The 12,428-nt window shown below is 55.0% G+C and overlaps 1 protein-coding gene across 2 annotated transcripts in view; it reads left to right on the top strand.

Moving 5' to 3' along the window:
• AP2A2 (adaptor related protein complex 2 subunit alpha 2) overlaps positions 1-12,428 on the top strand; it is an 85,110-nt gene that overhangs the window by 57,792 nt on the left and 14,890 nt on the right. The window contains exons 5-10 of one of the 2 annotated variants that reach the window (XM_058690086.1): positions 310-439; positions 3,773-3,874; positions 7,324-7,432; positions 9,018-9,165; positions 10,472-10,640; positions 11,603-11,740. In XM_058690086.1, the coding sequence (XP_058546069.1) occupies positions 310-439; positions 3,773-3,874; positions 7,324-7,432; positions 9,018-9,165; positions 10,472-10,640; positions 11,603-11,740 (796 nt within the window). Of the gene's footprint in view, positions 1-309; positions 440-3,772; positions 3,875-7,323; positions 7,433-9,014; positions 9,166-10,471; positions 10,641-11,602; positions 11,741-12,428 lie in introns of both variants that reach the window. The other variant, XM_058690085.1, reaches the window with a different exon arrangement.

Here is a 12,428-nt window from a genome sequence, read left to right as displayed (position 1 = left end):
AAATACCAGAACTGACACTTTCGGAGATGAGACACCTTTCCTGGTGGGATTCTTTGCTGTTGATTGTCTTGGGCAGGAGCCTGAGGCAGGTCTTCAGAGCAGAAGCCGTCTGTCACTGTCCGCACGTGGTCCACACGGACACCTCTCGGAGGCGGTGGGCGTGGGCTGGATCACACGGGAGGGTGCAGCGACCTGGTCTCCAGGTTACTCCGGGGTATGATCTGTGAGGCTCGGGGCCATGCTTAGCTTGTTGGGGCCACGTGGGGTGCCAGCCGTGTTCTCGAGCGACCAGCGGTGTTTGTCTTTCAGAGACACCATGGACAGCGTGAAGCAGAGCGCCGCCCTGTGTTTGCTGCGTTTGTACCGAACGTCTCCCGACCTCGTCCCCATGGGTGACTGGACGTCCCGTGTGGTGCACCTCCTCAATGACCAGCATTTGGTAAGTGCCTTTGGACCAGGGTCCTGCTCACCCCACCAAGTGACCGTCTCTGGGATAGCCATTAAAAAAACAGCAGCTCGGTGCTTTCTGAGGGGACACCGAGCTTAGTCCACTGAGCCTGTGAGCCTGTGTGCGCTCCTGTGGCTAGGGGGAGGGGCCCCTCCTTCCCTGGGGTGGGACCTGCAGACACGACCTCCAGCCCGCCCCAGAGCTAGCTGTCGCAAGGCTTCCCATGTGCTGGGGCCGCACAGATCCAGCCCGCCCCAGAGCTAGCTGTCGCAAGGCTTCCCGTGTGCTGGGGCCGCACAGACCGGCAAGACCGAGTTCAGCGGCTTCTGGAGACACCCTGTCCAGGGAGGGCAGTCCGTGTGGTGTGCCTGTCTGTCAGGCGGTGGTGAGGGTGTCCCGTGACCCCCGCCTAAGCTCCTGCCCGCAGTCTTGCTAATCTGCACGACTGCTCCACAGGCCAGGCCTGAGTGTCCTCCCTGTGTCGTAGACAGGAATGTTTGGTGGTTGTGGTCTGACATGGGTCACAGGTCCGGTCCACACCAGCCGGGGCATACAGGGTCGTGACACCAGGAGATGGGGTCAAGTTGGAGCAGGCGTTCGGCACAGTGGCTTTGCGCTGTGCGAATTCTGTTGGAACACTGAGAGAATTGAAATGTAACACAGGGTTTCCTCCTGAGTAGATGGGGGTTAGTATGCAAGCTGCTTACTATGTTTTTTCCCAGAAACGAACCTACCTCAAAAATTAAAAATAAATGATCATTGCGTGCAGATTCAGAGGAGAGAGCCGGTGGCCGTGTCGGCAAGCTTGCTGTGCTGCGGCTGCCCTGGGGGCTGTTCCCACGTTGTCGTTGCCCACGTTTACTGGGTGTTTGTGTCCAAGCACGGCAGCCCTCCCTGAGGGTGGAGCTCCACCTCTGTGGCCAAGTCCTGGGGAGAGGTGGAAGGGCCTGGGCGGGGGGGCTGGGGTTAGGTTTAGCCCTGCACGCCGGGTCACCCTCAGTCTGTTCAGGGTTAGACTCTGCTGGTAAAGCCGGGAAGCCATGCTGGTGGCCGTGAGGCTTGAGGCCACGGGTCACCCACCAGGCAGCCCCTGCGAGGCAGCGGGGCTTTTTCTAGTTTCGCACCTGAGGAAACCGAGGCTCGGAGAGACGGAACGGCTTCACATAGATGCGGATTTGAACCAGGAGGTGACGGAGGGTCAGAACTGGGACAGCTTGGGGGGCCCGAGCCACACGGCCAACCGACACCAAAGCCTTTGGCCAGCAGACATCCACCCCCAGCGCTTGTCAGAGTGACGGGGACTATCCCAGCTGCCCGCAGGATTCCTCTTGCTGACACCCAAAGATCCTGCAGCCCCAGCTGTGGGGTCTGCTTTGGTGCCCTGACGCACACGACTCTGCTTCACCAGGCGCGCTGCCTGGCACATTCTTGGCTACTGGCCACCAGAACCCAGCTCGAAGCGGGAGAGGTGGAGGGGCCGGCCCAGCCAGACCACGGGAGGGCTGAGCCCATCGTCACCCCGCCTCCTTTTATCCTGCTGTTCTCGGCCCACATTCACTGTTCTCTTGGCGCCTGTCCTCCGTGTGGCCTTGGCTTCCGTGTCAGATACTTCCTGGCTTTGCCGGTGAAGGAGGCCTGAGCCTTGGCTTTCTTTGGTTTCAAGGTCAAAGAACGCCCAGAGGGGTGTCAGCTGGGTGGCAGGGCGAGCCAGCCCCTGTGGGTCCTGTGTTCAGAGAGCAGTGGAAGAGCTGAGGGGGTGTGTGTATGTGTGTGGGGGGGCAGGCCATGGGCTGTGGCCGGGGGGCAGCACCGAGGGCCATTTGTGCCTGCCCCGGTCTTCTCACACTGCCCTTCCTACGAAGACCCCTGCAGGGTGCAGAGGACGTGAGACACTGTGCTTTAGGAGTCTCCTCAGAATGCGCAGATTTGTTCTGTCCTCGTGGTGGGCCAGGCCGAGCCCCACACGCTTAGGAGCCGTGGGGACGAGCTCTGCCCTGGTGGGACCTGCGTGCTCACAAATACTGACCTGTCAGAGCTGGCTTGCGAAGGGAATCTGTTGGCACTTAACTCTGCCCGCTGAGAAGTGGGCGTTGAGGCCAGTTAGGTCCATTTGGTGCAGCCTTCACGCTGTCATTGGAAGGTTGAAGGAAGCGCTCAGCTCTGGCTCTCCCCCGCGGTCTCCGTGGCCGCCAGCTGCCGTCCTCGAAGCTCCGCAGCTGCTCGAAATGCTGGTCTTGTCCCACCTGCTCAGGAGCACGGTGGAGGATGGCCAGCCGGTTCCGGCGGGGGGGCCAGGGCTCTCCTGGGCTTTGTCCTCGTCCTCACCGTCAGTAGTGGCATTCCTTTGTTCACGTATCTGTGAGGGCGTCTTTACTTCACCAGCATCTGCCTTTAAGAGATGTGGATTGCCGGGAGCTGCTCCTGGTGGTGCCGGGACAGCCGTCTGCAGGGAGAGTCCCCGCACGTTGAGGCCGGGTGCTGTGTGGGGGCCCTGCAGGGAAGGAGTCTCGCCTGGGTCTGGGGTGCTTCGGGGGCCAGTGTGGTGGGGACACAGCCTGGACTGCTTCCAGAGAAGGGGAAGAGTGGGCTCTCTCAGTTGTTGTTCTGCGCTGGAGTCTAAATAATGTCTCCCTCCCTAGTCCACACAGAGTGATTTTTTTTTTCTTTAAAAAAAAATTTTTTTTTTTTTTAACGTTTATTTGTTTTTGAGAGACAGAAATAGCACATGAGTGGGGGAGGGGCAGAGAGAGGGAGACACAGAATCCGAAGCAGGCTCCAGGCTCTGAGCTGTCAGCACAGAGCCCCACATGGGGCTCGAACTCATGAACCGCGAGATCATGCCCTGAGCCGAAGTTGGACGTTTAACTGACTGAGCCACTCAGCTTCCCCTTTTCTCTTTTTAAAAGATTTTATTTTACACCCAGTGTCAGGTTTGAACTCACAACCCCAAGATCAAGAGTTGCACGCCCCACTGGCTGAGCCAGCCAGGTGCCCCCACACAGAGTGATTCAAATCAGGGGCAGCAGTGAGTGCAGCCGCCCACAGGACCAGACAGGTGGCCAGACCCAGAGAAGGGCAGGAGGGCCAGTCGGGATGGGGCCTCCGCTGCCGCAGGGGTCTGGGCCACGTGTCCAGGCTTGCAAAGAGAAGCTCCAAAAAGAAAATGGGGTATGTGCGCTCTTGATTGTTAGAGGTCTGTGAATCTGGCCCATGGACTACAGGTCTTTGCTCTCCATTTAAAGTTTTATTCGGAAAATGACTTTGCAATGAGAAGCCAGGCACTTTGGCTGGAGTCACAGCATGTATCTGTTGTGTCTGTTCCAGGGTGTGGTGACCGCAGCCACCAGCCTCATTACCACCTTGGCCCAGAAGAACCCCGAGGAGTTCAAGACTTCTGTCTCTCTGGCGGTGTCCAGGTTAAGCAGGGTGAGTCTGTCGATGGGAGTGGGTCTCAGGGTGCAGTTTGGTCTCAGTTATTTTAAATAATACGTCGGTTTATTAAATTAAATTATTAAATTAAATAATTATTAATATTAAATAATAATTATTAAATTAAATTATTAAATAAAATTATCAAGATAATTTTAAATAGTACGTTGGTTTGCTGTTTAGAGTACAAGGTGTTTGGCTCAGTTTGCAAATTCAGGACTGAGGACTCTTCTTGGTTGGGAATTCTTTGGGTTTTCTTTCAACCTTTTTGTCAGTTGAGAAGTGTCCTGTCTGTACGGGAAGGTGCACGGAGCGAAACAGCGCGGCTCACACTCGTGCTGCCTAGGGTGGGGGCGGGGGTGCCGGCTGGGCCCCCTGCTGTGGGGAACCCTGTCCTCACTCGTGTGGCCTCGCTCCTTGCTTTCCTTTCCTTTGCTGCCTGAGCGGGTGTCCTTACCTCTGTTGTCCAGCTCTGACTGCGCCCTGAATCTTCACACAGATGGATCCCGCGTGTGGGGTGTACTCTTTTATGTTGGTCCCGTTATGCTCTGCCTTGTGGAATGGCCGTATTTGTCCCGTGTGCCGTTCGTTCAGTTTTGACGCTGTAGAATTTGTCTGAACACACAGCATACGTGCCCAGCCCTGAGGCGGGTGTGAATCACCTGCTGGGAACAGCTTTGCTGCCTCGGTTGGTGTGTGTGTGTGTGTGTGTGTGTGTGTGTGTGTGTGTGTGTGTGTGGGAGAGAGAGAGAGAGAGGGAGAATTGCTAGTGGGTGTGTCCCTGGACGTGGCGCTGCTGGCTCGCGGGGTGGCCGCGCTTCACCTGAGGGGACGGTGCCGGGCCACTCCGCCAGCAGCCTGCAGTTCCCGCTGTTCGGCATCTCGGCTTTGTAAATGTTCGCCATTCTGGGGCGTGGCGGGGCCTCGTGAGTTACGTGTCCGTTTTCCTCAGGGTCAGTGAGGTTGGGCAGCTCTGCGCGTTTATTGCTTTCTTGAGCATCTTCTTCTGTGAAGTGCCTGTTAAGAAGTCTTTTGCCCACTTTTCCACAGAGCTAGCTTTTTTATTGTTTTGCAGAAGTTTCTCTACATATTTTAGATATGAGCACTTTCTTGGTTAGATTAAGTTGAACCAAACAAAATTGCCCACTTTTAACTATTACTGCTCTCCGAAAATGGCATCTCTGTATGCTTCAGTCTACCCTGTGTTTAAAAATCTTGTCCTACTCTGTGACTTGCCGTTTTACTCTCTTGGTGAGGTCTTCTATGGTCGGAAATTCCTCCTTTCAAAGCACCAATCCTTTCCTTTGTGGTTAGTGCTTTTTCTGCCCTACTTATGAGGTCTTTCCCAGTTCTGGGGTTTCCTTTAGGTTGACCACCCACTCTGGGACTGGTGTCTGTATGTATCCAGTCCTAAAAGGCCTTCCTGCCCCCACACCCCCCCCCAACAGTGCCGCCTTGACCACAAACCACGGGGCTCTGTCTGTGCCTCCTTCCCTTGGTATCATCTCTGTTCATTTTACACAGCGGTGCACTGTCTTCGTTACTGGAACTTGAGGACAAGTCTTGATGTCTAGTGGAGCACGTGTCTTGTTCCCCCAAGAATCCTGTTGGGACTGCCTTTAATCTGTAGGTCAGTTTTGAGAGAATTCAAATCTTTACAGTATTGAGTCTTTGAATCTGTGACCGTGGCATACCTCTCCATTTATTTGGGTAGTCTTTAATTTTTCTCAACAACGTTTTATAACTTTGTGAGTGGAGATTCTTTTATCTTTTGTTAGATATCTTTATACAGTTTATTTTTAAAATGCTGTCCTCAAGGATATCTTAAAATGTTATTTGTAAACTACTACGGGTTGGTTTTAAGTAACTGGTGAAGCCATTTGAGATTGGGGTTTCTTTGTTGGCAATTTCTTTTTAAAAAAATTTTTTTTAGTGTTTTATTTATTTTTGAGAGAGAGAGAGGGAAGGGAGGGAGGGAGGGAGGGGTAGAGAGAGAGGGAGGGGCAGAGAGAGAGGGAGACACAGAATCTGAAACAGGCTCTAGGCTCTGAGTTGTCAGCACAGAGCCCCATGCGGGGCTTGAACTCATGAACCGTGAGATCATGACCTGAGCTAGAGTTGGACACTCAACCGACTGAACCACCCAGGCATCCCTGTTGACAATTTCTTATTATGGATTCAACTTGTTTGATAAATTATGAGTCTTTGTATTTTCTGTCCTTTCATTCACTTTGGTTATGTTGCACTTTCCTGACATTTGCTACTGTGTCTAAATATTCAGATGTATCGACAGAAAGTTATCCTGCGCACGGGGGTCCGTAGTGCTGCCTCCTTCCTGGTGTTGATGCGGGTATTTGCACCTTCTCCCTTTCCCGATTAGTCGCAGCAATTCTTCTGATTTTGTTGCCCTCTCTATTATGTTTTTTTTCTCCCCGGCTAGTTTTGCTTCATATTTTTATTTCCTCTACTTTTTGGGTTAATCTGTTACTCTCTGTAAATCTTTGAGGTAAATTACTCATTGTTTTCTTTTTTATATTTGTTTCAAATGTGTACGTTTAGAGTTGTAAGTTTTTGAGTGTGGTGTTAGCAGCACGAGACGGCCTGTGTTGGCCCCCCTGTCCTGAGGAGCACGGTGCTGCTCCCCGTCTTCCTCCAGTGCCTGCCCGTGTGCCCTCTCTCTATCGCTCTGCTTGTTCTGCCCGTGCCTCAAACAGCATGGAGCTCACCTCCCTGCCGGAGGGGCCACTTCCTGGGTCCAGGCTGCTGTCTTGCAGCTGAGTATAGGAATTAGGTGAACCTTCCTGAATGTGTTTACCTAGGACCTAAAGTGTCACACCTGTGGCTTTGTAAGGCGGCGCTCCTCTGACTTCCCTGGCAGACACAGGAGGTGGGGAGGCACTGGGCTGTGTGTTAGTGGAAGTGAAATGTCTTAGGGGCGGTCGTGTATTCAGAAGGTGGAGGGGGTGTCTGCCCTGCCAAGGACTGTGATAGACAAGGAGATGGAGCCATGAATGGAGGAAGCTTGCCGTCTGGCCTCCGGTGAGCTCATGGCAGGGGTCTGCGCTGGAGGGCTTCTCCCTTCTGAGGGGACTGAAGTTCTCCTTTTTGTGTTTTGTTCACTTTCTGCTCCACAAAGGAATGATTGGGTTTCTGGTCTGTTGAATTCTGTAGCGGTTCCGGGTCAGTGGTATAGGCTGGTTTGTGCCCACGGAGTGGGCCGGCCGTTGCACAGCAAGAGTGCGTGGGCTGTTCCCCAAAGTGACAGCGGGCAGCTGCTCTCCATGGGAGCCTGGCACGGCTGTGCTCCTTTACCTCTAAAATAGGAGACAACTAAATGTCCCTATTAGCTCATCGAATGGAACTGTTTCTCAGGTAGTGTGTGACCTCAGGACCACGCTGAGGGCCTCTCTAAATGACACCCGTCCGCACCCTGTGTTGTCTTACAGATTGTGACATCTGCATCAACAGACCTTCAGGATTATACCTACTATTTTGTCCCGGCTCCCTGGCTGTCCGTGAAACTTCTGAGGTTGCTACAGTGCTATCCACCCCCAGGTAACAGCTGCCAGCACAGACCTGTCTGAGAGGGGTTTGCTTCAGCATCGTAGGGTTACTCTTGTGTTGTTATCTTTACAAGACCTTTTCTGCTGCTAGTTCTTGTTCTGCGGGTCCTTTATGATGCTGCCACACATCTTGGCTTTCCCAGAGCAGCTGGTAGAGAACTCACAATTTTCTTGGGATTTGGGGTTATCTCTGCTTTTTAGATAATATGGTATCTGTCCTGTGCAGCTTTTTGAAACAATGTTTTTCAGTAAAACTGGAAACGCTTACAAGCTCTGTATTTTAAGTTGTTAATAATCTGTAAAACCTTAATATACACATTGGAAATATTTTTCTGTTCACGTTTTATTGCAAAATGTTACTTTTGACCAATACGGTAAGTATCTAGAAACGGAACTTTTTTAAAAGTTTTTATTTATTTATTTTTGAGACATAGAGAGTGCGTGCATGCCCGCACGCAAGCAGGGGAGGGACGGAGAGAGGTGGTGACAGATGATATGAAGTGGGCTCTGTGTGCACAGCACAGAGCCCAATGTGGGGCTCTAACTCATGAACTGAGATCATGACCTGAGCCAAGGGCAGATGCTTAACCAACTGAGCCACCAGGCATCCCTAGAAATGGAATTTCTTGATCAAAGGATGTAGATTCTTCCGAGTTGTCCTTTACACTGATTGCTCGTTGTAACCTTTACGTTTTAATCTAATTGGTTTTGTGCAAGATATTTCTTTGTTAGATTCCAGTAATTTCTCTTACTTCCATACTGAAGTATGAACTGCACACCTGCAGCCGAGCCTTCGTGTGGGGGGACTTCCCTTGAGCCGGAGCAGGACCGGCCTCCCCAACAGCCGCTCCTTACTTCTGCCTCCCTCCCCGGCCGGCCCTGCCCGGCCTGGCGGCCGTCCCGCTCCTTCATTCTGAGATCTGGGGTGTCTCCACTCACTCGTGGGTGTGTTTCCCTCATGACTCTCCTTTCAGGGCTTGGCCACCTCTCTGCTCAAGCCCCGGGGCAGGGAGTGGGGGGAGCTCCCCAGGGCCCCGATGGCGCCCCACCTGCGTCTGCAGGGCTCCGCTCTTCTTGACTGGCTGGGTTTGCTAACCCTGGGTGTGCTGGGGGCTTTGGGGGATATGCTGTACAGGTTGTGTCTGATATTTGATATTTTTATTGCTTTCTTATTCTTTTTTTTTTTTGTCTATTATTTCTTTTTTCTGGTTTCATTAGAATTTTTAACATTTCTTTCTCTTTGTTGGTTTTGATAACAGTGTCTCTATTTCTATTGGACATAGGAAGTGGAGGAAAAATCTTTTGTGCCCTTTCTTTCCAACTTTTATATGTCTTGTCTGCGTCTCCGAGATTTTCTTTTCTCTCTTCTAATTCAACGAAGGTGTTTTGCATCTCATTTGCATTAAAACGTACGTGCAGTGACGCCCGGCAGCTACATCCTCTCGCTGGAAAGAGCCGCGCACTCTGATGGGGAGCATGTGCTGGCCAGCCGTCTCCCCCTGGTTGTGAGCTGGTGCGGCTGGGGGGCAGGTGGCTCTGGGGGGCCCGGCCCGACAGCGCTCTGTCTCGCCCAGAAGACCCTGCAGTGCGAGGCCGCCTGACCGAGTGCCTGGAGACGATTCTGAACAAAGCCCAGGAACCACCAAAGTCAAAAAAAGTGCAGCATTCCAATGCCAAGAACGCCGTGCTCTTCGAGACCATCAGCCTGATCATCCACCACGACAGGTGCGTCAGCAGTGGGCGGTGCTCTCCTTCCCCGGCCTCTTCCCCGAAGCGTCCTGGGTGACGTCGGGTGCTTACCCGCTCCCCGACATGTCAGGTCGCCTCTGCCCTCCTCAGACGGGTGCGTGCTCCCTGCGGGCTCCTCCTCTGGTCTCTCCTCCGCTGCTTCTCTCTGGCCTCAGAACTTGCGCACCATCTGTCGCGGTGTTACCTTTCCCCCGAGGGCCTCTCCTGTTTGTCCCGAGCACCCTGCTGCTGCCTGGCTTCTCCCGTGACCGCACAGGAAGGGGGGGCGGGGGGCCTGTCCGTGTGTGTCCCCGTTTGCCTTCCTGCGGCACGAAGCGACAGTCAGCGTTGGTTTGAGGCCTTTGTGGGGATGTGGTGGCCGTGGCCGAGTGTGTCAGCGAGCAGAGAGATTGGGGTTGGGGGATGGATGGTTTGCTTCCTTGCATTTTTTTCTCAGCTCCTGTAGCCTGACTTCCTGCCCGTGGCCTTGAGCCCAGTGCCTTGTTTTAGCATTCCCGTTAGCGTGCCGGGGTGGCTCCCATGCGGGGCTGTGGGAGACGCCGCCAGGGTCCCCACCAGTGCCCGCTGCTGCACTCCACCCAAGGTGGTGTGGGGGCACGGTAGGCGTGGCCCACCCTCTCCCGGCCACCTTCCGCCTCGACATTTTTGGACAGACGTAGTTTCTTGTCACAGAAACTCAGTCTGAGAGTCCTACTTCAGCAGGGTTGGGAATTGTTGAAAAGAAAACTTTAGAGGTCAGAGGAAGCCTTTTGGTCTTTATTGAATGCGTTTAAAGAGCCACAACATCACGAAGGTAAAGCGGAGAGTGAGCAGCAGGGTGGCGGAAACTTCTTGGCGGCTGGCGCTTCGGGACCCACCTCTCGTGTCTGCCTCTGTGCACGCGGCTCTCGGGACTCTTCCCACGGCAAGGCCTGTGTTCAGCCGTTCCCCACGGCTGGCTGCCTCTGGCTGAGGTGACGTTTCCGGCCGCTCGGCGAGAGCCCGGAGCGTTCCCTCCGCCAGCTCGGCGCCGAGGCTCAGGAGGAGCTCGGTTTGGGACGGCGCCTCCGCCGCCACCGCCTCTTTGAAGTTGTGGAATCCTGCGCGCGAGGGGGCAGCGAGCTGAGCCGCTGTGAAACTGACCTCAGGGTTTAGGTCCGTGGCTTCCGGTGTGGGGGCCCCGAGGTCTCTAGCAGTGCCGTGGCCGCGAATGCCACCCGCCTCGCCGACCTGTGCGTGGCCCTGTCTGTGAGGCTCCTACCGAGGAACCCCCAGCCGCCCCCTTCTTCTCCTGCCCGTGCAGCGAGCCAAACCTGCTGGTACGCGCCTGTAACCAGCTGGGCCAGTTCCTGCAGCACCGGGAGACCAACCTCCGCTACCTGGCCCTGGAGAGCATGTGCACGCTGGCCAGCTCCGAGTTCTCCCACGAAGCCGTCAAGACGCACATCGAGACGGTCATCAACGCGCTGAAGGCGAGTGCTCTGTCCTCGGGCTCTCGCTGCCGTGTCCCCGGGGGTCTGTTCTCTGTGAGGCGGGCTGAGAGCACATAGTACCCAGCGCCGAGTCCCGTGCGTACCCGAGTCACGATAGGTGTTTGAATCAACACAAATGGTTCTTTTTGGTAGAAAGATAAAACATCTCGTCCTTGTCTCTGAGAAAACTCACCATTCGCAAAAGAAAATCTGCTTTTCTCAAGGAATTAAAATTCCAGAGTTGAAGAGCCAGGTTGAGGTTACTTGCGCCTGTTACCTGCCTTTGTGAGCCTCCAAAGCAGGCCGTGTGGGCTCGCGCCGCAGGCTCGGCCGTGACAGCACCCCTGCGTTCTCCTTGCCGCGCTAGGTGCGCTGGAGAACGCGAGGCCAGCGGGGAGGCCACAGAGCCCATTGTTCTGTCCCTGGCCTGACCCCGTTCCTTTGTGTGCTCACATTTTTGGTGTGTGTTTTGAACGAGAGGCCACACGAGGGCCTGGCCCTGCTTTTGGTGTTCGTTATCAGTCACTGCCAGTCTCAGAAAGACTTGCGCTTGCTCTGGCCCGTGGTCCTGCAGCGGTGCTTCCCGGGCTGTCCCGTGCCGAGGAGCAGCTGGGGTCTTACTCCGCAGCAGAGGCTGAAGAGCAGGTGTGGGATGGGGCCCGAGAGCAGCGCTCTGAGAAGCTCCCGGGGGAGGCAGAAGGTGCCAGTCTGTGACCATACAGTAGAGGCCTCTGACTGCCCCCCCAGGGACGGGGCTGGATTCTGGGTGGGGAGAGTCAAGGAGCGAGGGGCTCCGTGTGACCTGTCTGTCGCGGGGAGGGGGGTGGTCCCGAGATCCAGACGGGGAGTGGGGGCAGTGCGCAGGTAAGTGTTGGGACGGAGTCGGGTGTCTGAGCCGCGTGGCCTGGTCACCTGGCCCGGGCGCTGCTCGTGCGGCTTTTCACTCTGCCTCGCGCCCCCAGACGGAGCGGGACGTGAGTGTGCGGCAGCGGGCCGTGGACCTCCTCTACGCCATGTGTGACCGCAGCAACGCCCAGCAGATTGTGGCCGAGATGCTGAGCTACTTGGAGACGGCCGACTATTCCATCCGGGAAGAGATTGTGAGTCTGAAGGCCGCCACGCTGCCACCACAGGACTTCCTTTCCTTAGAGCGTGTGATTCTGCCCTGGCGCTTGATCGGGAATCCACTAGGTCCTGGGTCGAGATCCCTCTGCTTAAGCTTCCAGGCCGCGTTCTCAGGGGAGCCTTGCAGGCTTTTGGAAATGACTTGAAACAGCCCTTGCTAACAGGGACCCTCACAGTGAGGTAGTTTTGCGACGCAGGTGAGTAAGAGTGCAGACTTGTGGGCACCGCTCTGTAAGTTTGACCCTTGCCTTACTGCCTATGTGCTCAGCCTGTGCTCCTGCCTCTCTCGGATGCATCGAGCTCAGCCACCATCGGCGAAGCAGGTGTGCGCGCCAAACAGATTGCCAAGAATTCCGCAAATACTTATCGTGAGAAGCGCTGATCATGATACAGGTAGCCTGTGGCCAGCAGAGAGGGGCCCCGAGCGTGTGTGTGATTCACAGAGGGCTCAGCGTGAGCCTGTGTGAAGGGGTCAGCTGCTAAGGTTAGCGGTCCCGCAGCCTCTCATCCTATGAAAAGTGTGTCTTATTTGTCTTTCTGGGGAGCAAAGTGCCGTTGAGGCCTCCTTGGGAACTCTGGGGGCAAGTGCCCAGCGTCAGAGCTCCCCACAGCTGACTCTCAGCATTACTCCTGGGCTGCTGTTGGGCTTGGAAATGAGAGGCT

The sequence above is a fragment of the Neofelis nebulosa genome, chromosome 10, assembly GCF_028018385.1.
Source record: "Neofelis nebulosa isolate mNeoNeb1 chromosome 10, mNeoNeb1.pri, whole genome shotgun sequence".
Classification (NCBI taxonomy): Eukaryota; Metazoa; Chordata; class Mammalia; order Carnivora; family Felidae; genus Neofelis; species Neofelis nebulosa.
This window is presented reverse-complemented; position numbering and strand designations above follow the sequence as displayed.